This window comes from Lichenostomus cassidix, chromosome 18, assembly GCF_008360975.1.
Source record: "Lichenostomus cassidix isolate B80296 chromosome 18, HeHo_3.0, whole genome shotgun sequence".
NCBI lineage: Eukaryota > Metazoa > Chordata > Aves > Passeriformes > Meliphagidae > Lichenostomus > Lichenostomus cassidix.
This window is the reverse complement of record NC_139498.1, coordinates 10,882,593-10,908,496: the sequence shown is the minus strand read 5'-3', so window position 1 is coordinate 10,908,496 and position 25,904 is coordinate 10,882,593. Positions and strand designations below refer to the sequence as shown.

At 48.5% G+C, this 25,904-nt stretch overlaps 1 protein-coding gene across 1 annotated transcript in view; it reads right to left on the bottom strand.

Moving 5' to 3' along the window:
- Window positions 1-25,904, bottom strand: part of STX8 (syntaxin 8) — a 105,515-nt gene that overhangs the window by 39,384 nt on the left and 40,227 nt on the right. Inside the window, exon 8 of the mRNA XM_085078001.1 lies at window positions 1,422-1,523. Within this exon, the coding sequence (XP_084934127.1) occupies window positions 1,422-1,523 (102 nt within the window). The remainder of the gene's footprint in view (window positions 1-1,421; window positions 1,524-25,904) is intronic.

The following is a 25,904-nucleotide window of genomic DNA, read 5'->3' as shown; positions in this document are numbered from 1 at the left end:
CCCAAGGAATCCAGCCCAGGATCCTCCCAGCCTTCGTTTCTCCCATGCTCCTCTGAAATTCCCCGGGCAGCCAGCATGGGCTTCCTGAGTTAAAGAGACAGCCTCATCATCCAGCAACACGGCGGGGGCTGCACTTGCATGAGGAACCAAAAAATGGGGGAGAAATGCCTCCTGGATGCCACGGGACTGACTTCCTGCCTGCCCCCCTGCCCTGGACTCGTGCGGAAAACAAAGCCACAGGAATTAAGGGGAGACTCCAAAGGCACACAGGGGTACTCAGCATCATTCAAGTGCACTTAGTTTTAAATTAAATCCATCTTGCATCAACATTCAAGATCTAAAATGAAAGAGTCAGTCATGAACTCTGCAGTCACGCCTTTAATTCCATGTGCAGTTGGTATGAGACAAATAACTCTGACAAGTCAACTTTAACCTCCAGAAGAAGCCACAGGTTTTCATCAACCTACATCAACCAAGCTTTCAAAAAGTTATCATTGATGGAGAACCAAATAAATCCCCAGAATTGTCAGCGCTGGAAAGATGCCTCATTGCCAGTCTAAGCTTGGGAGCTTCTGCTGCCAGAGCCTCACTCCCCCCAGCCACAAACAGGTATGTGACCACATCAACCCTCGACTTCCTCCTTACTAAACTACATAAACCCAATTTCAACAATTTCTGACTTGAAGTCAAATTTCTCTAGAGCATTTTGAGTCTTCTAGAACAATAAAAATGAACCACAGACACCAGAACTAGACATGAACAGAACTTCCAGAACTGAACTGCCACCACTTCCCCAGGGACTTCATCCCTGAGCCAGTCACTCTCTCCACATAAAGACATTTTCTGCCATCACCCACAGAATCCTCCCCTGGTCACTGCTATCAACCTCAGCTCTTCATCCAAACCTGCCTCCGATTATCACCTCTCCTTGGCTCTATAGAGAGAGAAGCCAATTCTGCTTCAGCAGCTTGCACATCACTTCCAGAGTCACCAGGAAGGATTTCATGCCTGGCAGGCTCTGAATGCTGCTGGGTTAAGAGCTCATTCCTGCAGGACACCCCCAGGAATGCCCCTGCAGCCTTGCTCCCCGCTGTGCCTGCTTTGTGAGAGCTGGTAGCAAGTTTTTGTAAGGCTAATTAACATGCACCGCTCTAATTTCATACAATTTCATACAATTTCATACAATCAGGACATTGTGCAATGCTGGAGTCAAATGGCTCAAGGAAATTAACTGCACCAACACTTCAGCACAGCGAGTCAAACCTGCTGGAGATGTTTGGAGTGCTGGGGTTTCTGCCTTTAAAAGAAGGTGTCCTCAGGGGGGAGCGCATTGCACAGCAATTAGCAACAGTTAATAACTGCACAGCATCAGTTAAGAACTGCCCTGGTATGAAATGATTGCTGCTGAAGCCATTTCCTACCACAGGACGTTGATTTCTTGTCCACCATCTTCACGTGCCGGGTCTGGGTGCGCAGCCTGTCGTCTGTGTTCTCCACCAGGTTCGTCAGGTCGTCAATGATCTCTGGGGAAAGAGGAACAGGAGCATTAAATCTGAGCCCCACAGCACCCCTGCTCAACCACACTCCTGCTGGAGGCTCCAGAATGGCAACCACCTGCATCCTTCTGTCCTCCAGTGGGACAGACCAGTTGTGCACTGAAAGGTCCAAATCCTGGGAAATACCACACAAGATTCAGTGCAATGCTCCACTGCAAGAGTGGAGGAGAAAATACAGCCTGAAACAGCAGCATCAGTCTAGGAGGTCAGGGAGTACAGGATGATGGCAGCCACAGAGCTGAGGTGAGTTCCCTCACTGGGCCAAAGTGCGACAGGAAATCTGGAATTTCAGTCCCTGGAATGGAGCATCTCAACACTTGACCACATCATCATTAAACCACATCCAGAAGCACCATCTTCACAAAGGCCTCTGAGAGCACTCAGTGCAGTTCTGACCACACAACCACTGAGGTCACAAAGCCCTGCCTTGGTTCCGTCCTGGAGCTGTGGGGGTGGCAGCTTTCCTTGCATCCCAGAAGGTCCTCCGGGAAAAGAAAAGTGGGCAGAGTTCTCCCTAGATTGAGTATTAAGAGAGGAGAAAGCAAAACTTCAAGCCAACCCATCCTCAACCTCCTGTAAGAGATGGCTTTAAATTTGTCATGGAAACCAGAGCTCATACAAGGCTTACACTAAGAGTGGTTGATGGGATGGTTGAAAACTAAAAGCCACATTGAGGCACTAAATTTCCCCCTCACTGCCTGTTATGCTCTGATTTCCTTGGAACACACAGCCAGTGCTTCTGGTGTCTGAACACACCATGTCTGGCTGCCCTCAGCTCCACAGGTAGGAGAGGCTTCCTTTGTGCATGATCAACCAGGAGAGGACAGCAGCCAAGCCTGCATGCTGCTGCACAGCCTCTTCTCTGCTTACCCTTCCAGCACCTTCCCCACTATTGATCCCTGTCTCAGGAAGTCCTGCCTGCCTTTGAGCTGGGCTTGGGGACAGTGGCTGTGCCCTCAGCTCCTCTGTACCCCAGCAGGTCCTGGTGCTGCAGCTCTGGTGAACCCCTGGGTTCAACATCCCTAAAGCAACAAAAGCAGAACTCAGAGCACACAGCATGAAGTTAGCAAGATAAACTGATATCCTGCCCATTTTTATGGATCACAACCCTGTGTGGATACTGGCAGAGGGTCAAAGAACACTTAAAGAACACAAGTCCCACCAATAGGATAGGATCGTTATTATGAAGCCTTTATTGTTTTAACTGTATTCCTTCAAACAAGAGATTTCCCAAATGTTTCTACTAGGAAAAGGGGATGATACTGAAGAGGGCATTCCTTGTACTTCCCAAACTTCCCTGTGACACAGCAAGGAACCATTGTCCTTACAAGGGGAGTGCCAGTGTGGGACATCAGTTCTTGCAGCTTCCCTGCTGTCATTCCTTTGACACCAGGAACCGAACGGGAATGGTTTTGTCCACCATTCACCTTCCCACAGCAAATCACATAATCTCCTGAGCTGGCAGGATTATCCATTCCATCTCCTGGCCCTGCACAGACTCCCCAACAATCCCACCCTGTACATCCCTGGCAGTGCTGTCCAAACACTCCTGGAGCTCTGGCAGCCTCAGGCTGTGCCCATTGCCGGAGGAGCCTGGGCAGTGCCCAGCACCCTCTGGGGGAAGAACCTTTCCCCAATATCCAACCTAACCCTCCCCTGACACAGCTCCAGCTGTTCTCTCAGGTTCCAGATGTTCATTATGGAAGGTGTTTATGTTCTCAGTCTTATCAAGGGACAAGCAGTGTATCAAATACAGATCAAACCAGTCTGATTGTACATATAGATAACAAAAACCACATAAAATGATCAAAGTTCTGCAGGCACAAAGGAAATGTCCAAGGCACATGGAGCACGGAGGTTTTACTCTCCCAGAGAGCTGACACATTTAAGCATCATCCTTCCAGTGCATGTTCCAGTCTGCTCCACAAACACTCTGTCATCGCCAGTGAACCCCTATGTAAAATGATATCAGAATCTAAAAAATCCTGTACTTTGAAAATACACAGCTTTCCTAAACATGAGCTCCTGATTCATGTCATGCAGCCTAAACTATCCTGATATCCACACGAAGGGAGGGCAGAGGGCAAACATCCCCCACTTTCCAGGGTTTTATCCTCTGGATCTTTCCCATCCACCCCACCAATCCTGTTCTATTCCAGACACAAACCCTCCATATTTCTAAAGTTGTTTCTAATACTTAAAATTATTGTTCATCAATACTGTTAGACTCAGTATTGTCCATCCTACACCAAAACACATTTTCCCAAGTCATGGGAGGCATTTTGTTTGAGCTACAAGGTTTGTTCAGTTTGCAGCTCAGATATTCACTCTCCTCCCCCTCCCACCCAACTTTCCCAGGTCTGACATCTGCAAAGCCAACAATATTTTGGGGAAACTTTATCTGTCCTGCGTGATTCAGCACACAGGAAGAGCAGGACAATGCTGCCTGCAAGGGCAGGACTGCTCATGTTTGCCTCTCCACGCAAAAAGTGCTGCAAGTTCCCATCGTTGTCAAGGACAAAGTGATAAGCATGCTTGGGAAATTGGAGACTTTCCTCTGCCAACACTGACCAGACCCTCCTTGAAAAACATCCTGGTGAACAAGCTGTAGCGAAATGAGAACAAATGTGAGCAGGAAAATTTTCTGTCATCGTTTCAAAGCCCAAGGCACTGCAATTGGGATTCTGTCTAGAGCCTCTCCTTTTCCCATCCCCCTGCCAGGAGTCATTCCTGAACCCAAGGGCTGCACTGGACATCCTGGAAGAAGCATTTCTCCATATATATATATGTTTCTTGAGAGGATCAGGTCCCAGGGGAGCAGGGAACTTCACCCAACACACAGCCCAAAGCTCAACAAGCACCAGCCCTTTGATGTCACAGTTGAGACCTGGAGAATTCTGGAGCTCTCATGGCAGGACCTGGAGGTCTGAGCAGCCTCTGGGGAGGAAGCACAGGGAGGTTCTTACCCCACTCCCAGTTGAACCAGAAGTCCAGCCCAGCAGGTTCTGCAGGCCAGGGTGCCCTTGTAACCAACAACACCCAGCAGAGAACATCCACTCATTCCTCCATCCATCCATCCATCCATCCATCCACCCACCCACCCATCCTCTGCACCCACCAACCCTCTGTTGTGGTGACACTCGAGTACAGAGCTGTTCTCAACCTCCCTGTAAATGAAAATGTTTCTCCCCACCCCAAAACAAAGGAAACCCAAGGGAGATCCATGTTGGATAAGGCAGAGTTGAAAATCAGGAATGGATTCCTAAGGTAGACACTAACTAAGCCTCCACAGCTCAGGAAGTCCTCAGAGCACTGACACTGCCGGCAGCTCTCCCACCTTCCCTGACCCACCTGCAGCCCCCTCTGCCCTTCAAACTGGCAATTCCATGTTCTATCACCTCCCATTTAGCTGGCTATGCAGGGAACATGCTAAAAAAAGATGGAGAGAGACCTGAAAAGAGGGAAGGCTGCAGGTCCCCCTGTCGGGAGGGAGCAGACGGGGAAGGCAGGCTGGCTGCTGGTGACCTTCCAAAGGACATTCCTGTAACACAGCACTGCAAACCACAACTCAGCCAGGAACACAAATTTAGCCAAGGTCTCCTTTCAGGGAAGCAGGATCTTGAAGCAGAAGATAAAAACCCAGTGCCCAACCCCAGTAATAAACTCGGAATCACTTAAGCATGGCTGAAGTGGGAGAAGTTTGAAGGTCAGTGCTGGAGGTGAGCTTGGCCAGGAGCTGCTCCAGCAGCAGGGAATGCTCCAAAACTGGTGTCACAGCTGTCCCCATCCCTGCACACGTGTCCCTGTGCTGCTGTGCCAGCCACCAGCCAGGCAGGAGGGTCTGCAGCTGACCAGGAGCTGAGGCAACCCAACATTCCCCATGGGATGTATCCGGTGCCCCTAGGAAGGCAGAGGCACTTCCAGGACTCCTCACCTCATTCCTGCCAGGCCATGGCAGAGAAGCACCACCTGTCCCTACAAATCTGATGCTTTTCCTGGTGATCCAAGCCGTAAAATCTGGGATGGAGCTCTCAACAAGCACAGGATTTCTTCAGAGAGCAAAATAACAGTGAGATCTGAGGTCAATACAGACACACCTGAAATCAGGACAAAAGTCATGGAAGGATCTTCATTTTGGGGTCACAAGCATGGCTGCAGTGCTGCCCTGGCTCCTGCAGCCATGGAGAGGGCAGGGGCATCCCCTTGGGACACTGGGGTGAATTCCACACCCAGGATTTACAAAGAAAATACACAGGAGGGAGCAGAAAAGCCAGCAGATGACAGGAAAAATGTAGGTTGATATATTTTGAAATATTTGACTTTTTTTTTGTTCAAAATCACACAGCAGCAGTTTTTGATCTTAGGCAATGTGTTCTGGACAGGGCAGAGCAGGCTGAGCGTGGCTCCAGGTCAGAAGGAGCATCCCTGAGGAAGAGGTGGGAGAGGCTGGAGGTGCAGCCCTGTCCCATTCCAACATAACTCTGCCTCCCAGGAAGGGGAGAGGTGTTTACTGGAAAAAGCCTGAGCAAAGTGAGGAAAACCTCCTTTTTTTTTCTCCAAAATCAAACACCAGATAAATCTTGGGTTTGTTTCATAATTTGTATTAAACAATTTTTGCCCATACAGACAAATACAAAAATCACTTGACAAGATCTGAACTTGTCACTGCATCAGCTGTCACAGACAGGAAATTAAAGCTTTTAAGCCACAGCTGAACACAAAGAGTTTAGAAAACCCTGCACCATTGACTTGTTCTCTGGTCCCAGTGAGTTGAAGCACTACCAGTGCCTGCAGTCAGTTTTGAAAAACTCAAGAATCCAAGACTGACCCAGACAAAGATAAAGCTGCTCGGAAATGTGAGCACAGAACTGTTAAATATTCCTTTTCAAAGGAAAATGGAAATTGAAGCAGCTGCTCTGAACCCTGATCTAAGCACAATCCAGGTTGTTCCACTGTGCTTGGCTTCACATTCCCAAATGATGCATTAAAGGCTGAGGGAGCTGGGGATGTTCACCTGAAGAAGGGAAGTTCCAGGGACATCTCAGAGCCACTTCCAGTGCCTGAAGGGGCTCCAGGAGAGCTGGAGAAGGGATGGAGGGACAGGACACAGGGACACAGGGACAGGACACAGGGAATGGCTTCCCACTGCCAGAGAGCAGGGATAGATGGGATATTGGGAAGGAATTACTGGCTGTGAGGGTGGGCAGGCCCTGGCACAGGGTGCCCAGAGAAGCTGTGCTGCCCCTGGATCCCTGGCAGTGTCCAAGGCCAGGCTGGACATTGGGGCTTGGAGCAGCCTAGGACAGTGGAAGGTGTCCCTGCCTGACAGGGGTGGCACTGGATGGCCTTTAAGGTCCTTTCCAGCCCAACCATTCTGAGATTCTGTGAAAGGCTAAGAAAGATGATCTTTAGTATCTCTGAATTAAACAGTTGCATTACAAGTCACACTGGTATCACATCTTGCTGTTCCTGATTTCTGGGGTCCATCCATGTGTGCTAAAAGTCACTCCCAGGATGTAAAATCCTTCCCTGGAATTGCAGGGGAAAAGCCACCTGGCAGCAGCGGTAAGGGTGGATTTATACACATCCCTAAAACCACATCTGCTAAGAGGTAGAAAAATAAAGATTTATGCAAAAGACACCAATGGAAGACAGCCGATAAAAAATTGAGCAGAAGAAATTGTATGAGATTCTAGGAATTTTTCAGGAAAAAAAGCTCATTCCTCATTTCCTTTTTACTTCAGAGCCTTTGCCGCTGCCACGAAAATCAGAAATGCTTTGTTTTAATTCCTGAAATCCCCAGTACCTCCTGTAAAAAGCTGGCTCTGCTTCTCTCCAGCCACAGCATGGATAATTTCAGTGGCTCCCAAGGGATGGGAGCCCCCCAGGCTGGAGCTGTAACTCATCCCTGCAGGAAGGGAAGGCAAGCCCTGGCTGAGCTGAGCCAGGTGCCTGCGCTGTCCAAACGGATCTGTGTGCTTTCCTCCTGTTCCACTCCAAAGGCCATGAGCTCAGGCCCTGGCTCTGCCCACAGCCCTGTGAAGCAGCACAGCACAGACACAGCTCCTCCAGCAGCACTCCCAGCTGCCTTTCCCATATTCCCAATGTCTCTGCTGACATTCCCAACATCCCTTCCCATCGTTCTAGGACCGGACGCCTCTGGCAGCCCCATCTTCTGGGTCAACTCAGCCATCAAGTCTTTCTATAGCTGGCCAGAAGTTTTCCATGGGAACAGTTTTCCCTGGAAAGCCATTTGGCAGATGACAAAACCAGTCCATCCTGGAGTGCTCCACTGGGATTGCCAGCGTTCCACCTCCTTGATGGTGCCCTTCGTGCTGGAACTCCTCCCTGCCTGAAACCAATAACCAGCTCTCAGCTTGCAAATGACATTCTCTTCTGCCAACAAAATGTGGAGCCCAAACTTTTCCAGAGAGCAGGAGCCCCTTTTCCAGCTCTTTCAGCCACTCTGTCTTTCCTCCCTTTCCAGCCCTGGTGCCCAGCCAGCCCCGCTCTGCTCCAGAGGACAGAGGAGCAAATCGACTGGGAGGCCATGAGATCCCAGCACAGACACAAACTCACATTGCACCATCCTCTGCAGGGCCCAGGGAGCAGAGAGGATACAGAGTCACAGTGCACATTCCAGCCAAGGACGTGTCACGTCAGACAGGACAAGTCCCAGTGTGAAGGGCAGCACGGGGACATGGAGATGATCCTGTCCCTCTCAGTGCCACAGGCCCTCTGTAAAATTTCTCCTGTTCAGGAGCTCCCTCATGAGAGATAAAGAACCTGATTCTGGAGAAATGAGCAGTTCCTGACGGGAGTGAAAGCCAGGCAGAGGCAGAACCAGAGCACATGAGGAACTTTATGTTTCATTTTGTAGGAAACCATGTGGGGTTTTTGGGTTTTCCCTACTGTTTCCTCACTTAAGAGCAGGAAAATGACCTGGTTCTTTCCATCCTGTGTCCCCCTGTCTCTCCCCATGTCCCACAACACCACACCAGCTTTCTGAGGGCATGGGATTTCAAAATTTTTTTTAAATCACTCTCCTTAGCTCATGGAGTCCCTGGGAAGGACAACCATTTCTTCCCATGAAGTGGAAGAGGATTTAGAGCTCCGCTTGCATGCATGACTTTACACTAATTTATTTGTTTGTTTGTTTTCTTTAAAATGCATAAAAAGCCACATTTGGTTTTGGCAACTCCATCTTTGACTTGCACTCATTCTGTCTGTGGAGTGAGAAACAGCAAAGCCAAAGCAGCCATGTGAAATTCAGCACTGGAAAGAGAAACTAATGTGGGGGGTTTGATCAATTTAGCAGAGTGGTGCTGCTGACCAGACATTTCCTTAGAACTGTTTGGATTTTCCGTGGATTGAAATTTATGGATCACTCAATAGCATTTATCGATGAGTAATGCACCTCCATGGCATACCCCACTGAGTCATGGAAGACTCCAGTCAGCCCTAAGAAAACATATAGAGAGCTAAAATCCCTACACAAAACCAATTACAATAAAGCTGGAATTTAGTAGAGAAGTCAGGCAGGCTTTCCCTCCCTCCTTCAGGTCTCTGGTGCCTCAGAAGAAGAGCTGGATACCAAAGAAATGAATCATATAGGGAATGCCAACCTCTATATGTCCAAACCCCACAATTACATGTTAATAAGAAAGCAAAGCATTGTTCCAAGTGCCAGGGCTATGAAATGAGGATTGCAACTAATGTAAGTACATCAGAAACCTGAAGAACCTCAGCACAATGTGCCAGCTGTAATGTCAGGGCAGAGTGAAAAGAGAGAAATACATTAAAAATACAAAGCCAGGAATCCTAATTTCTCTCCCTGGCTGCAGCCATGCCTGGTTTTTGCAGCCCCTCTGAGGTGTGCAGCTCTCTGTGCCAAAGGCAACACAGGAGTGCACTCCTGGGCTTCTCCTCCTTCACCTCCACCTCAGATCCCAGCAGTGCTCACTGCTCTGGGCTCAGAGCTGCTCAGGACATCAGGACACCAACACTCCCTGCTGGGATGAGCTCTGCATTTCAAGAAAAGACCAAAATTCCTCCCTCCACCATCCCAAATTCAACTGAGGACATTTAATCTCTTCTTTGGCAGAACTTCCTTTAAGCATTAAAACCCCCAAAAACACAAACTTCTCCAAGCGGTCAAACCAGCTTGTTGCTCCAGGTTCCAGCTGTCTCACTCTTCAGCTCTTTTAATTAACAGGGATCTTGGTGGTCCTTGGGGACAGCCAGGTTCAGAAGTTCTCTCTGGGCTCCTGCTGGGAATGTGTCAGGATGTAAACTGGAGGCAACTTTTTCTAATTCCCACGTGAATATTTTTGTTCTAAAGGTGAACAGAGCAGTGCCAGAGCTGCAGGGAGGCCAGAGGGCATCTCACCCCCAGTGCTTCCCCTGCAGCTCCATGGGGTCCAGGAGACACAAAGACATTTGTCACCCTTCCTGTCCCTGCTGGAGCAGCAGGCAGGAGCTGAGTGCTGATAGCAGGCGAGCAGGAGGGGAAGGACAGCTCCTGTCCCCTCCCAGCTGCTGCCAGCTCCAGCCCTCACTCCGTGCCCAGGGCACACCCCAGGGCACTCCAGGCTCTCATGGCAGAAGGTCCTGCTCCTCCCAGCCATGCTCCAGGCCATGCCAGCTCCCTGCCGGAGGAATCCCTGCAGAGGTACAGCTCCTTCAGGACCAGCACTGCTCCTCCTTCCCTGAGCTCCTGACAGCAGTGACAAAGGCACAAACTGGAGAGAAGGAGCTGCTGCAGAGCCTTGTGCCCTCTGCCTGCCCGTGGGTACTGAGCCCCAGCACTCAGCTCAGAACTCCAACACCTCCACCAACAACTCCAACACCAACAGCCCACACCTCCCCACCAACCAAACCCTCAGCACCCTCAGGGCTAGCACGTGCCAAAACAAGAGGAACCTGTTTGTTCTGCCACAGAAAACCTCACCACCTGCTCCAAGGACATGTCCAGGACCACTGCTTCCAGCACACAGCACCTTCCACGCTGCAGCCTGGCAGCCTCACTCATCCATCACAGAGCATCTGACTGTATCTGGGTCAAACTTTGATACCCTCAAGCAACACAGAACCCTTCAGCCTCTCAGAAGCAGGTCCAGGAGCAGCAGATGGCGATTGGAGAACACATGGAGGTGACACAAAACCATCCAAGGATATCAGCTGTGGAAGCTCTCAGCAGCTCATCCACAGCTAGAGAGCAACACTGGGAAAACAAACAGTGGTATCAATTCCAGCTCACACAGTTATTAGTTAAGAGTTGTTATTTTAAAAACACACACTGAGAAGTTTTCCCTTCTCCAGCTGCTTATTTTGTTTGATTCGAACAAAACCCATGGACATTAATTTTAGCTGTGCTTAATTGAATAATTTCTCCAGGGAATGGTTCAGGGACAGTTTTAAGGCAGGCTGTTTCCAAGAGCCATTACTAATTGGCATCTACCACAGCCCCAGTGTGCCAACCAAAATAGTACTTTTGAATGTTACTGGAACTGCTCTCAGCCCAGATGTGTTGAGAACTCGCAGTGATACAAGGCAGGCAATAACTATATTCACATGATATGGCATTTTGAGTTTCCTCTGCCAGTTATCTGTGAGCAGATAACAGTCTCCTTCCCTGGAAGTATTTGAGTGTAAAGTCATTTGTTCCTCCCCTCTGCTCCCAACAAGTGACCCTTCCTTTCATTCACCGTGTTTAAGGCACACCAGCACAGTCACCTGAGATCAAACAGACCTTCAGAACAAAAATATTCTTGTATGAATTATCAAAAGTTGCCTCCAGTTTACAGCACTGGGCTGAAGTCCCCAGTGCCACACACCCAGGGCACTGTTCTGCGCACTCCAAGCTCACAGCATTCACTGGGCTCTTTGCACTCATAATTCATATTTATTTTTATTCAGATCCCAAATCCAAGTGCCCCAGCAACACAAACAGAGATTTTGGGGCCACACTATCCAAACTTCCAGCAAAATCTTCAAGTTATAGTGACAATGTCATCAAATTATTTTCCTACAGACATGACTCTGGGAAAAAGCAAGGAAATCCTGCTAATAGATAAAAACCCCATAAAATCTGCATGTCTAGGAAAGCCTGGAGCACTGGGAGGCTGGAAGGCCATTCACATGGTATAACAAATCCCTGCCAAGGAAAACACTTCTCCTGCTACAATGTGTTTGTGCTCTGCAAACTTACAGCAGAAAATGAAAAGACAGATGCGATTTCAGACTCCACATTTGTTTGTTTTCCCTTTATCCAAAATCTAAGCAAGATTTTTTAAAAGACTGACTTCAGAAATTGTCGGTAACATTCACCCCTGCTTTTTTTTAGTAATTCTCATTTTTCCCAAGTTTTTACACCACTGCAACCCTTTTCCACAGATATCAACAGCTTTTGTTACAAATACACATCAGCTGCCAAAATTTGTTAAGGTAGAAGGTTTAGCAATTCCCCATAAAACACTGACTACTAAACACCTCAAGTCAAGGTTTCCAGTCCATTTAATGAAGAAAAAGCTCCCACAACCCCACAGAAATACCAAAACCAAAATATCTAAAACCAAAACAACCAACAGCAAAACATAAACACCAAAAAAAGTCCAAATTAACTACGTTGTACTCCATAAAACACTATTTGGCTACTAAACACCCTAAGCTGTGGTTTCCAGTCCATTTCACAAAGCAAAGAAAACCAAAAACCCCACAAAAATACCAAAACAAAAACAGCCAACACGAACAGAACAAGAACATTAAAAAACAATTTTAAAACTATGTTACAATGCATGCAGCTGGTGCCACTTTTAAGATCTCCTTGGCAATTCCTGCTTCTCCACTTCATAAAACTCAGACCCATCCCAGGAACATGACACAACCCTTGTGGGTACCAACGAGGCCTCAGTCCACAGAGAAAAACAGAAGATGAAACAGTGAGGCAGAGCATCTCATCCAGCAACCTCAGCCCAGAGCTGCACCTTCCTCCCATGAGATAAAAACCAATTCTCATCTCTTTTTGCAAAAGCACCCACAGTTGATGCCTCCATGAGAGGATGCTCTCAATAGCCCATTGCCTACTCAGGGTTTACTCACGAGAGGTGCTGCCATAAATCCCCCTTGCAGAAACCCCATCCAGCAGGAGTGCCTAAATCCTAAATCCTGGGATGAGGTCCTGAGCACACCGATGATGCCCTGGAGCACAAGGGATCCACGGCTGATGGATCGCCCCTCTCTCCTCACTCAGAGCCCCAGCAGGAGTTTCCCAAGCACCTTTGAATGAAATCAACCTCATTTCTCAAAACAGCCCCAGCTCCAGGGAGGGTGAAGGGGTGATTATAAATTACTGATGTCATTTTGTCCCCAGGAGAAAAATCACCAGATTGTTCGGCTCGGCTGGGAAGAATCGCCCCACTCCATGGCCAGCACCTTCAAAGAAAGGAACACTGAAATTCCTGGGAAGTCTAGCAGGCTGAGAAGGATGTATAAACTCATGCCTACTCAAATGAAAGAAAACTCAATCCAAAAAGCAGGACCACACCATCCCCCAAGTGTTAACTGCAAGGCCATTTCCAACCCACAAGAACGCCCCACATTTTTCACATTAAGAAGCTCCAAAACAGTGAAACACTTCATTGCTGTCACGGCCCCTACAATGGAGAATTATTCAACAACTGCAGATTAAGTGCTCTTGGTTTCAAGGCAGATTAAAAAAGATTGGAAAAAATGACCAGCAGTGTTCCTGCACAGCTGGAGATCAAAACTGTGTTCCATGGACTGCAGCCTGAGGAGCAGAACGGGGATGGATGCTGACTCCAGGGACTCAGCCTGAAGGGATGCCTTCCTTTCCCTCCAGTTTCACTCATTTTCAGAGCAGGCAGTGCCTCTCCCCCATGGTACAGACACAAGGACCTGCAGCCACCACATTCTGGAAGGTTTCTTCAGGTGACCAACACAGGACAGAGCTCACTTCCTCACCACTAACCCTCACCCTTCAAAGGAAGATGGGGCTTGGTGTTTCTGTTTCTTTTGGTTTTTAAATGAAAATGCACTTCAGCAATCCAATGAGCACCTTCCCCCAGCCACACCAAGCTGACCCTACATGCTGTGTCTGAAAGAGCAGCTCAACCATGGTGAGCTCCCATCAACACCCTCTGCAGACCCCAACAGCACACGGGGCAGGTGTAAAATTCAGTGTCAAATAATTCCACTGGGCAAGTCCTGGCTCTTAATCATGGGAAGGCTGCCATCAACCTCAGAGTTCACACAGATTTTTGAATACTAGGAGTCCACACAACCTTCTGAATGACCTTAATGTACAGATCCAGGGGAGATGCTACCCTGCAGCCCATCCCCACATGAAGACAATCAGTGACAAACACAGCAGAAGGAGTCACGAGGCCAGCAGGAATGATCCTCCTCACCAGCCCACCCCTTACACCCATAGGAGCTGAGAATTCCAGGAAAGTTCCCCAAAACCACACTCAAAATGACCAAACACCTCTGGCAACTGCTAAAAGCTGACTGGCACCAGCCAGCAGGTTCTGCTGCTCCATCCATCCACTCTGTACACCCACAGTTAAACCTCTTCTAAAATACCTCAGTCCCACCTGAGCATGAAGGGACTCATTTCACTCTGCTCAAGCTATTTAGAGCAGAGGAAAAGGCAGAACCCTGGATCAGTGGGATGTCAGGCCTGCAGAACACAACTGCCATTTTAATAAACATTCGTGCTGGGAAGGAGCCAGCAGAGCATCAGAGTATTCACCACAAGAGCATCATGCTGTGGACAGCTGCAGGGCATTGTCCTCTTGGATCACAAACGAGGAGGAAAGCCACTTCAGAATTGGGCTATCAATCACGGGAGGAACCAGAAGACTTGCAAGTGCTTCATGGTTACAGTATTGAAAGCAGCTGATAAAGCTAAGGTCAACCCAGGCATCTGGGACTAATCCCCAGCTGACATCCTTCATCAAGCTCTACTGGAATCAGTGACAAATTGAGTAAATTAGCAGAGGAATACATCACCTAACAACATGTTCAGAGCTGGGCAAATAGCAGCAATGAGATGCCCTGCAGTGATGGCACTCCTTGGATCTCGCTGGCATCCCAGCGTCCTGCCTGCCCAGCCACCTGCCCAGGAGTCTGACAGCCAAAAGCAGAGAAAAGCTCTCCAGAGCTGATGGCTCAAAAATATTCCATTCCCAGTCCTCAGGCATGGAAAAAGTTCTGATTACTCAGAGAAGTGGTTAAAACAACAGAAAGGGTGGAAGAAGAACTTCCACAGATAAGACGACCTCGAGTCTATGGATCGTCGTTAGCCTTAGCTAATGATTTTCTTTCTTCCCACTTCCTTCCACCCAGCATTGTGCCAACTTTCCACATGCCCTCCCATGGATTTTCTGCAGATGTGGCTGAATGCTCAGTGTTTGGGGTGGCTCTGTGCCCGTGGATTTCTGCAGAGCAAGGGGAGGCTGTTACAGAGGGAACCCTTCCACAGCTGCTCCACTCCTCTGTGATTTTCCCCCTTCCACAGCTCATCTGCTGGAAGGACCCACAGTGATTAATTGGCACAAAGCTTAGGGGTTGGTGCCACCAGGCTGGGGCACACTTGTGTGGCTAAAGCCTGGTTTGATCTCTGAGTCCTGAATCCCAGCATGACAAACCCCAGGGCAGGAAGGAAACCTTGAGCCTCCACTTTATCAAGCTGCACAAATAAAAGGTTTATCAAGCTGCAGAGATTACTGGGGCTCATGGTGCTTTGCCTGCAACTGGGAGCAGGACTGGTTTGATGACTCTCCAATGCATGGGAACAAGTGAGGACAGCACCTGAGTGCAGCAGCCAAAGCTCAACACCAAACAGCATTTTATTAGCCAAAATAATTGTTTCCAAAGAGAAATTAATTTAAAAAAAAAAGTGAAAATATGCGAGGCAAAAAATAACTCCTAGTTCTGTGTGTGTAATCTCAAAGTTGTTTTTTTTTAAATATACTCAGTTTATAACATCCCACTTAAAAAAAAAACCACTGATACTACAAAAGGCAGTTTTAGCCCAGGGTTTGGGCTTTTTCCCTGATTTTTATCTGGGAAAAACATAAGCCATTTTGTCATTTGTTAAACCTGTTTCTTAACATACTTGTAACTCATCTGTTGTTCCACAGCCTGGAATAAAGGCAGAAAACTTTGTGAACAGAACAAATATCAAATATCTGAGTGTACAGAATGTGCCTCTTCTACTTGCAAAGTCGCTGTTCTGCAGAGGCTCTGATCAGAAGAGAACACCAACAGGATTATTAGTCCCAAAGAAAGAGCCACAAGCTTTTTACAACTCCAGTTTTAATAAATCCCAATAAACCCCATTATATTTCCCAAGGGAACTTGAGAATGACCTGCCCTACAAGGTCTGCCCTTTTTACCTTGGAGGCTACGAGCTCAATTTTAAGACCTCTGGTAATACAGACTCCTCATGTTTGCTCTTCCTATATGGGCTGGGGGAAAGTTCTGGATGTTTTCCCCATTTCTCTGAAAGGACAATGAACTCTTGCTGCATTGTTTCCTACCCAAACAATTCTGAAACCCAAATGGGCATTAATTGGTAGATGCATTGTACAAATCTTCACGAGCACAAAGGACCACATTCAATGGCTTGGCTGAGGCCATTGTGTTTCTCTCTTTAAAAAAGATGTTTTGGCCATTAAACACCACTATTGAACCCTCTTCCAGTTCAGTCATGAACCCTGCACCCTGGTAAGACCTTTCCCCTGCAGTGAGGATGATGGTGAACAAACCTGCACCACCTGGGCCCTGCACCACACTCCCTGAAAATAAGGGTAACTCTACTGTGAGGAAAACTGTCAGTTTGTCAAATTAGAAAACACAAGCTACTGTCTTTAACTACAAAAATCAGGGAAACATAGTCAATTCTAAGTGAGCACCCCCAGCTCTCCCCACACCACACAGGTTTTAGCAGAAACAAACCCCAAACCACTCTCTAACCTTATGAAGATGCATAATTTGATCATTTGACATTTGTAAAAGCTTAGAAAGCCCGAGTACAGGCAGTGGAAGGTGCTCCAAAAGCCACAGGGAACTCACAGCCTGGCCACACTCCCAAGTGTCCAGATTTTGAAGTTCCCCATCCCCAGCAGTATTTCAAGACTTCAGATGTTGGGTTCGGGGCCTCAATCTTAAATTATTTTTTTCAAACCCTCTTGAAACGCATTTAATCCTTTGTTTTCTTTGCAAGGAGAAAGGTTTCACATCTGGACTGTCAACCTGCATTCCACAGCATTAGCCTGGCAAACCAAAGCAGCTGAGCTGTAAATCTCCGAGAAGAGAACTTGTCATGGAAATCGAAACTCAGCATTAACTGCAGGCCCAGTTCTGCAAGAAAGCCAACACAAAAAGCCAAAACAATGCAGGCAGCCCCAAGACAACTCTGGAAATGAATCCTGCTGTCTGAGAGGGCAAACCAACCTCATCTAACACCTCAGATTGCAGCAGCATCACTTACCTGGGTTTGATCCCAAACAGACACCTAAGAGCACAGAGCAACCACCAGTGACACATTTGAATTTTGCACCATTTTCTACAGCCAGCACCCCGATTTCATGAGCAGACTGCAGTTTCCAAACATGCTTTGTGAGAGCTGAATGCTCAGTCCCTGTGAGCTCCAGGAGAGCCAAGCTCCTTGTTCCCTTGGGCTGCCACTCTGCTGGTCATGAGTGGGGAGACACAACCAAGCAGATAGAAAGCAACAAGTTAAGCTCCAAAGATTTAAATTCCTCCTATTTCAATAGAAATCCAAATGTCAGCATTGAAAAATGAATGAAAAACTGATTCAGCGACATAAGGGTGTAGAACAGTAAAAATAAAAGTATCAAAGCTGCCCCAGGACAAGAGCATGTTACCAAGTGTCTCCGCTAAGGTCTTAAAAAGGTGTTAATGTAACATTTTTTGATCATTGCAGCATATATTTGTTCAGATTTTCAGATTTATAAGTTAGCTGCTAAAAAGGAATCCATTTTTGCCAATAATTCATTTCCCTTACAGGGAAAGCAGTTTTGGAAAAAGACAACTGGAGGTTAATTCAGCTCTGGAATAGCCTGGCAGAAGGGCCTGGCTGATGCACAGAAGATACTGAGCACCAGTGCTGGGGTTGGTTCACTCCTCTGTCAGCACTCACTTCCCAGATATCCAACAGCCCAACTACATTATTTCTTATACTTTATACCAAAGCACTTAATGAAATCTCTCTTTCTCCCAAACACACAATGCAGAGCTTTGTGTGCTGGCTCTGAGGATTATTTTATTCCTTCAGCTCGAGTTCCCTGTGTCCCCACTGGTCTAAGCCCACCAGGAACGAGTCCATCCCACCTGAACATCATGGCTGAGTCCATTTTCCAAAACCTGGACAAACACTCTTCACAAGCAACTCCATCCAGTCCTGCTGCTCAATTAACAGCATTACCACAACACTCTGCTGCTGCAGGAAGGTTGCAAGGAAATCCTCTTGCCCTGCAAGACCCATACCTGTGACCAGCCAGCCTGATAACATGTACAGTTACTAAACCCACACTGAGTCTTTCCTGGCTGCTTCTTCAATGAACAAGAAAACAGAGCAGGTTTTCCTCCAAACTATGACACAAGTGCTGTGATATCTGTACCTGGGTAAGGGAAAACACTGTGTGGGAGCACCTTGTTATCTCCCCACGCTCTGCTATCAGCATCCTGAGCCACCTCAACATCCTCCTCTGCTATTTCTGCGCTGTCACCCAGCAGCTTTTCCCACCCTTGTTCCGCCCCTCGCTGGCTCAGTGAGCTCCAGGCTCATCCTGCAGGTGCATCCATGTCCAGCTGCCCCTGAGCTCAGGGGGAAGGGACAGCCCAAGGCACACCTGACCCTGTCCCCCCAGGTGATCCTGCCCTGACAGCACCAAGGGCAGCTTCCCAGGGAGGGGAGTGAGGATTAGCCAGAGTCCTCCCTCTGCAGACCTTTCAACAAAGGCCACTATTAGAAGATTAAAACCCAGCTGAAGGAATTGTGTGTAGAAATTCCTTTCACTGGGGCTGTGGATGGAGTCTTGCCGGGTTTCATGGTCAGGGAGCCAACTCTGGCAGCCAGGAGGGTTTGTTAATGGCTCATCCAGCTGTGGGCAGCTCCTCCTGCTCACCTGCTTTGTGTCACACTGGAAGAGGACACAGCACCATGCTCTGTGACAGATAACCCATTAGGGAACACATTTCTCCCTCACTGCTTACTAACCAGTGCTGAGCATAATTACACTGGTGATCAGCACACTCTGCCATCCAGCACACATAGATTCACTGCTCACAACACCAAGGAGCTGCAGCTCATTCCTGGGAGAGGTTTCACCATGGAAAAGCAGCAGAATAAGTCACTAGAAGGGCATCCACTGTGCCTTACAGTCCAGAAGCAGCTATCCAAATGTTCAAGTCAATGCCTGAAATGGCAAAAAGAATTACAATGGGCAAAGGACAATAAATAGAAAAAGCATAACCAGAGAGTGCAAAGCCACCATGAGGTTATGTCCTCATATCCATTACAGAGCACTGCAAACAAGGGGCAAAGCAGCTCTGAGGAAGCCCTGTGGGTCAGGAGGGTGAATTTTGGGTAGGCTGGGACATCTACACCAGCAGTGAGCCCCTCTGTGGTGGCACTTGGTGCCCAGCTGCCAAACCTGCCATTGCCAAGATTTAACACTAGTGTGTCACAGGGTGACACAGCAGGTGCCACCTGGCGGGGACACACACCATGCCACAGGACAGAGGGCAAAGGGAGAGGAAACAGGGATAGAAACTGGGAGAACAAGAGAGAGGAGGGGGCTGAGGAGAGGGAATGTGCTGGCACAGAGGGGTGGCCTGGCTGGCACTTCCCCTGACCTCAACCTTTGTCGCCCAGATTAGATCAGACAGAAAATTTTCATTTTCCACCTCAAGCTGTGATCACCAGGCATCAGTTCCTTCTCAAGAAGGCTCAACCAGAGCACTGCAAACCTACCTGTCAAAGTCTGCCATCCTTCTCTGAGCAGCACCTGATCACAGCCAGCCTCAAACACATTCCTCAGGGGCAATAATACCCAGAGCATTCTAAAATCTCAGCTGAACAAAGCCTGCAGCTCTCCAGCTTCATCCTCCTCTCCAACTGATGCCTATTTTCCAAACTCTAAATGTCCTGGAGATGCTCCTCAGAAGAGAAGACATACAGAAAATGTGCTTCCTGCTGAATTGCTCTGCTGTCAGAGTCACCAACCATGCCAAACACAAAAACCTGAGAGAGCACAACCCAACTTAGGGAGAAGATGCTGCTGCTGTTCTCAGGATGCTTCAGAGGCCTCCAAGAGAAGACTTCTTTGAGAACAATCTCATATAAATGTGGGAATTTATCTTAGTTCTACCCTTGTCCACAGAACACTTATAAAAAGTCCAGTCCAGCTTCTTAGATGTCAGTGGCAGAATCATGTGCGGGGTTCATCTATTTAAGGCCCTTTAAAGCTGCTGGTTCTCACTCCCAGCAAGTCCCTCACCCTCTGCATCCTGATCCTGGAGCATTGCACCCACATGGAGCTGCAAACCCCCAAGGAGTGCTGGTTAGAAGGACACAGAACAACCTGGTGTGGTGGAAGGTGTCCTTTGTCGCTGTTGAGCAGCTAGCAGAGTAATGAAGGCACCAGTTCTCAGTGGCAAGAAGGAATGACCTTTATTGTTTTGATTTCATCACATATATAGAGTTCTCAAAAGTCACCCAGATTGGTCAGTCAGAAGCCTTCCCCCAGGCCTGACTGGCCAGGCCTGCACTGCCCAAGTTCTGGGACACTGTTCCAACAACATCCAAACTTTATCTTTATTTACAAAACACAAGAAAACTTCTCATGGGAAAAACCTGTGCTAGCCACAGCCCTTGCCCACGGCAGGGGGTCAAACAAGATGAGCTTTAAGGCTCCTTCTAACCCAACCCACTCTGATTTTATGAAACTGGATGCACCAAGCTGCTGTATTTCAAGCTCACTCACATGAGCTTGGGCACCTCCCTCTAGCCCCAAAAAACCAAATATATGTCCTGAGAGGTCTTTGAAACTTTCTTCTTGTACGTTTAGGGCTGCAGGTGTTAAAAGAATTAGAAAAATATCCTGCATGCTCTAAACATCCTTCTCGCTTCAAGTCTCCTTCACTCTCTTGGCCACAGGAGGATGATGCTGCACCTGTGGATGCTGAGAGCAGAGCCCAGGCTGGACCAGCAGCCCAGGGAGTCATCAGACCAACCATCTCCAGGCATCTCCTCCTGGACTGACAGCACTGTCATAATTCTGAAACACACAAACCCCCCCAAAAAGGGCACCAATTTTCTGCTGGTTATTGGCTGAGGTAATGGCTTCAAGCTTTCACAGGGCAGAGCACACTGGGTATAATACAACCTTTTGAAGTCCAGCAAGGAAAAAAAAAATAAAGGGGGTTTTGTTGGGTTTGTGTGGGGTTTTTTACCCCCTTTCTTTATTTTCTGAACGATGTGATACAAACCAGCTTGATACACAAATTAGAGGTGATCTCATCAGTCCATTAGGACTAAAGCAAGACCATCACTTGGGAGGGGATGTGCTGGCCAGATAGCACTGATTGGCCTGTGAGCAGCATTTCTGTGGGGGCACAAATGCAGCCTTCATTACACAGGCAAGGCATGGCTCCCAGCTTTCAATCCAGCCCTGCAAACTGTTTGGCTGCATTGAAAAGTGGGATTTGGGAGCAGCGTCCCACAGCCGCCGCCGTGGTTGGGCACAGACTGCGGCCAGCCCTGCCACCTCTGCGGATAGAAGGAAATGACCTACAGACATCACATGCCTCACTGATTCACACCAAACACATGCCTGGGACACAGTGTCAGTGCCTGAAAGCAGCGCAGGAAAGGCACTTGAAAATTCCCTAAGAATAGGAAAATGTGGTTTAGAAGCCTTCGCCTTTCATTTCTCATAAACTGGAACTCCATCACATCTTTCCACCAAGCTTCTTTGGATTTCTTTGTTGTCAAGCTAACAATGCTTGAAAGCGAAGAAAGTCTCATTTCTGAGATGTTTCTGTTTTCAATTGAGCAGCAGAACTATTTATTTTCCTAGCAGTGATGGAATTAAACAATTTGTCTTTGAAAACTCTATAAGCCTTCACCGTGACATCCCCCCATCTGCTTTTGAGATTAAGGTACTTTGATTTTTACCAGCTAAAGGTTTATGAACTGCTGTATAAACCCAATTACTCTCATAGTAAATTATGTAAAGCTTACATGTTATTTTTTAAATTTTCCCCCATGGAGTACTCTGGAGATTCAGAACAGGAAAGGCTCACTGGAGCATTTTGAATTAAAAACTTGTAACAGGGAAAACCACAGAGCTTCCAGAAACTTGGAATAAAAAAGAAAAAAACCTCAACATCATTAAGTGAGGATGAGAGACACCCCAGGAGAGGCTTTTCAGGGGAGGACTGTTAAAAAGCAAGGAAAAAAACTTCTATTTCAGTGGGAGGGAGTTCTTTAAAAACAGATTAAGTTTCATCTGAGGTAGTATTTATTCCTCAGCTGCTCTCTGCCTCGCTTCCTGATTGAAACCAGGGATGGGACAGATCCTGGTGTGCTCCCTTGGGATGTCAGCAGCAGAAAGCACAGGGTGGACAGTTTGATTTCAAGGAGGTTTAAAGGAGAACTGCTCATGGTCCTCACTGTCTGCCTGAGCTGTGCCACGAAGGGATGGACATCCCCAGAGCAGCAGAGCAGGCTGAGCCCTGGGATGACATGTGGGGCATGGGGAGCACGGGACAAGGACTGAGCCACCTCTGCTCCTCCAAGCTGGGACTGATCTAGGAGCTAACATCCACAAGTCCCAGGCAATAATCACAATCTGAGGCTGGCAGGGGCTGAGTGATGCTCTGGGCACCAGTTCTGGCACACCTTGCACTGCCCACAGAAAGGGGCAGGACAGGTGGCAAGTCTGGAGCACAAATCCTCCTTTCCCTGGAGCATCTCTGGGGCACAGGAATGAGCCCAAAATCCCACTGCAGTAAGCTACTGCAGGGATGGTGTTTGGCTGTGGTGGGATACTGCATTACTTGGAGAACACCAGCAATGCACCTTCATCTTCTGCTGCACACCAACAGCTCAGGAAACAGGCAATTACTCCATTCTTACTTTTAGGACAGTAAGTAATTGTTCCCATAAATTAATATTTGTTCCATGCAAGCTGTTACAGAAAACACAGCCCCAGGCAAGCTACCCAGAGCAGGCAGGAGCTCACAGGAGTGTCCCACTGGGATGCTCCAGGCAGGGACACAAAGGGCAGGCAGGGAACACCCCATGTGGAAAGAGCTGCATTCACAGCGATTTGTTCTGCACAGTTCCCTCCTCGCCATGTTTTGTCAGTTCTGCATTCAACACAAAAAAAATGTGTTCAAACAGCATCACAGCAACACGGAGTGATTCACTGGAGATGTCTGCTCTGCCTGTGCCTGTGGTGCCAAGGCCTGCCTGACGTGACCAGTGTCCCAGATTCCAGTGTCCCTGTCACCCTCCCTTCTGCCACTGGTACAGCACAGCTGAGCCAGGTGAAATGATGCAGTAATTGAGATTAATTACCATAGAATTATAGAGTGGGTTGGGTTGGAAAGAACTTTAAAGCCTATCCAGTCTCACTTCTACCATGGGCAGGGACACCTCCCACTATCCCAGGCTGCTCCAAGCCCTGTCCAACCTGGCCTTGGACACTTCCAGAGATCCAGGGGCAGCCACAGCTTCTCTGGGCATCCTGTGCCAGGGCCTCACCTCCCTCACAGGGAACAATTCCTTCCTAATGTCCCATCTAACCCTGCTCTCTGTCAGCTTGAAGCCATTTCCTGTCCTGTCCCTCCATCCCTTGGAGGGAGTCACTCCCCATCTTTCCTGTCAGCTCCTTCAAGTACTGGAAAACTGCAGTGACGTCACCCCAAAGCTTCTCTTCTCCAAGGGGAACAATTAATTAGGGCAGAGCCCCAAGAGCACCGAATCCCTCCAGCCCATCAAACTGCTGCTTTCCTTCACCAGGGCTGGGGATTTCCCTGAAGCTCTGCAGGGCTGGCTCCCCAGGATCCATGCATGTTCCCTGTGGTGTTGGAGGAATGCCGGGGGAAGCACGCCCTGGGACAGCCCCAGGAGCAGCCCTCACCCCCAGGATGATAAATGGCTCCTGCAGAGCTCTCTGGGAGAGATGAGGGCTGCCAGAGCAGCACTGACAGATTTCAACTGGGGGTCATTATCCACCCAGTGGCCCCCGGACAAGGAAGCCCAAGGTGCTGAGTTCAACAGCTGCAGCTCATCCTGGGGAAGGCAGCACAGCCTGTCCACGCTGCCCCAGAGCCCTGAGGAGCTGCCTCGGGGAGGGGTGAGGACCTCTGCCCCCAAAATGCATCCCCAGGGTCCTCTGCGAGGCAAAACAAGGAGGAATTTCAAGCTGTCAGGTTTGAAATGCAAAGGGCTGGCAGCCAGGTGTGAGAGGGCAGGTAGGGGAGATGCAGGTAAGGGGCAGGCAGGGCTGAGCAGCAGGGCAGGACAGGGAGGGGCTGCAAACCCCTCCGTGGCACTGGCATGGCATCAAAGGCAGGCAGCTGCCACCCCTCCAGAGCTCACACGAGACAGGGTGAGCAGGAAAGCGCAGGGCTCCTCTTGCAGCTTCTCTTTTTGGCAAGCATTTCCCAAACCAAGGCATGCTGCACAGCACCTTGCACTTCCACGTGGTGTCTGGAGAGTGGGGGAAAAATCAGAGAGTGGCTTAAAAGCCCTTGAGAGGACACAAAAGCTCTGAGAGCACACTCAGAGGGTGCTGCCCTTGTGCTGACTGTGCCCAGCCACAGCTTCTCCCCCACCTGGTTCCCTCCTGTTTTCTCCAGACACACCAAACCCCAGATCAGCTCCTGGGAGGACACAGCCACAGCCACTTTTACAACCTACACCCCAATACATCTTTTTTTTCCTCTCTTCACAAGCCTTTCTATTTTTGAAAAATTGAGTATTTTGGTTTACTTGGTGCACTTCTCCTTCCACCCACCTTTCCCTACCAGATCTTTCAGTGCCAGCAGGAGTCATGAATTTAGGACACTAACAGAATTTAGCACTTTCCAGACCGGGAAAGGAGTTGATGGCACTTGATCCTCTGACCTCAGCATAGATCCACTAAATATTAAATCAGTTTTCCTGCCTGGGTTCCTTCTAACTCCGAGTCTCAGTGCAGCCAGGGACACTGCTGCTGCTCTGTGACAATGGGTCACGTACTGTAGGACTGATGCATTTGTGTCAGAAAAACTTCCAAACTTGTGCAGAACACTGTGCATGCTTATCACACCTTTAATACAAGCCCTGCTGTCACGTTTCCCAGAGCAGTTGCAGCCCTGCTGTGCCTGTGCTCGTGCTGCTGATGTTGGTTTGCAGCAACACAGAGGTCACAGAGATCAGATCCCAGGCTCTCCCCAGCTCTGATTCCAGCGAGTCCTTGTCACCCTGAGCAAAGAGCAGCTGGGCTCTGCAGGGAGCTGTGCCAGCAGCACTCAGAGCTCCCCAGGCTGGGCACAGACACCACTGGCTCTCTTGCACCCACCAGTGCCCAGGATTGCTCTACTTCCAACCACTCCAGAGCTCTGTTTTCACTTCACGATCCCCTGCTAAAGCTCCCACCTTTTTCAAGGCTCCTCCCACCCCACACTCCAGTATTCCCTCCCCTCTTCCCTTAAGATTCCTCTCTCCTGTACTGTAGTTGGCTACAGGAAAAAGACAAACCAAGTACTCAAAAGTCTGTTTTGCAACACAAAATTTACATGAATCAAGCATCTCTATTACACAAGCATCGTGATCTCGATGCCAAGAACGTCTCTCTCAGCCCAGCATCCGCAGGGATCTCTCAAGCCAGCCTCCTCTCAAATCCCAATTCGTTCCGGGAGGTCCTGCCCATGCCTCCCTTTTGTCTGCTCTGCTCACAGGGGTGTTGGAGGAAGTTTTAACAAATCACTGCCATGGCAGTGTCAAGCTGTCAACATGACCACAAGCCCACTCTGCTTGTGAAAGGGCTGTGCTGTACAACAGGCTCTGCACCAGGGCACCGCCCAGGAGCTTGTCAGGAGCCCTAAAAGCAGCAACTCTTGAGCAGCACTAAACATTCAAAAAAACCTGATACAGACTATAAGGAAGAAAGAACACTAAAAAGTTTTCTGAAAATGAAAATAAAAAAAGCTTCTGAGCACACACCATGGAGAGATTTGAGAACTGCAGTATCTGCAGTGGTTTGGTTTAGCTACTTAAGTTTAACAAAACATTTTAAATAA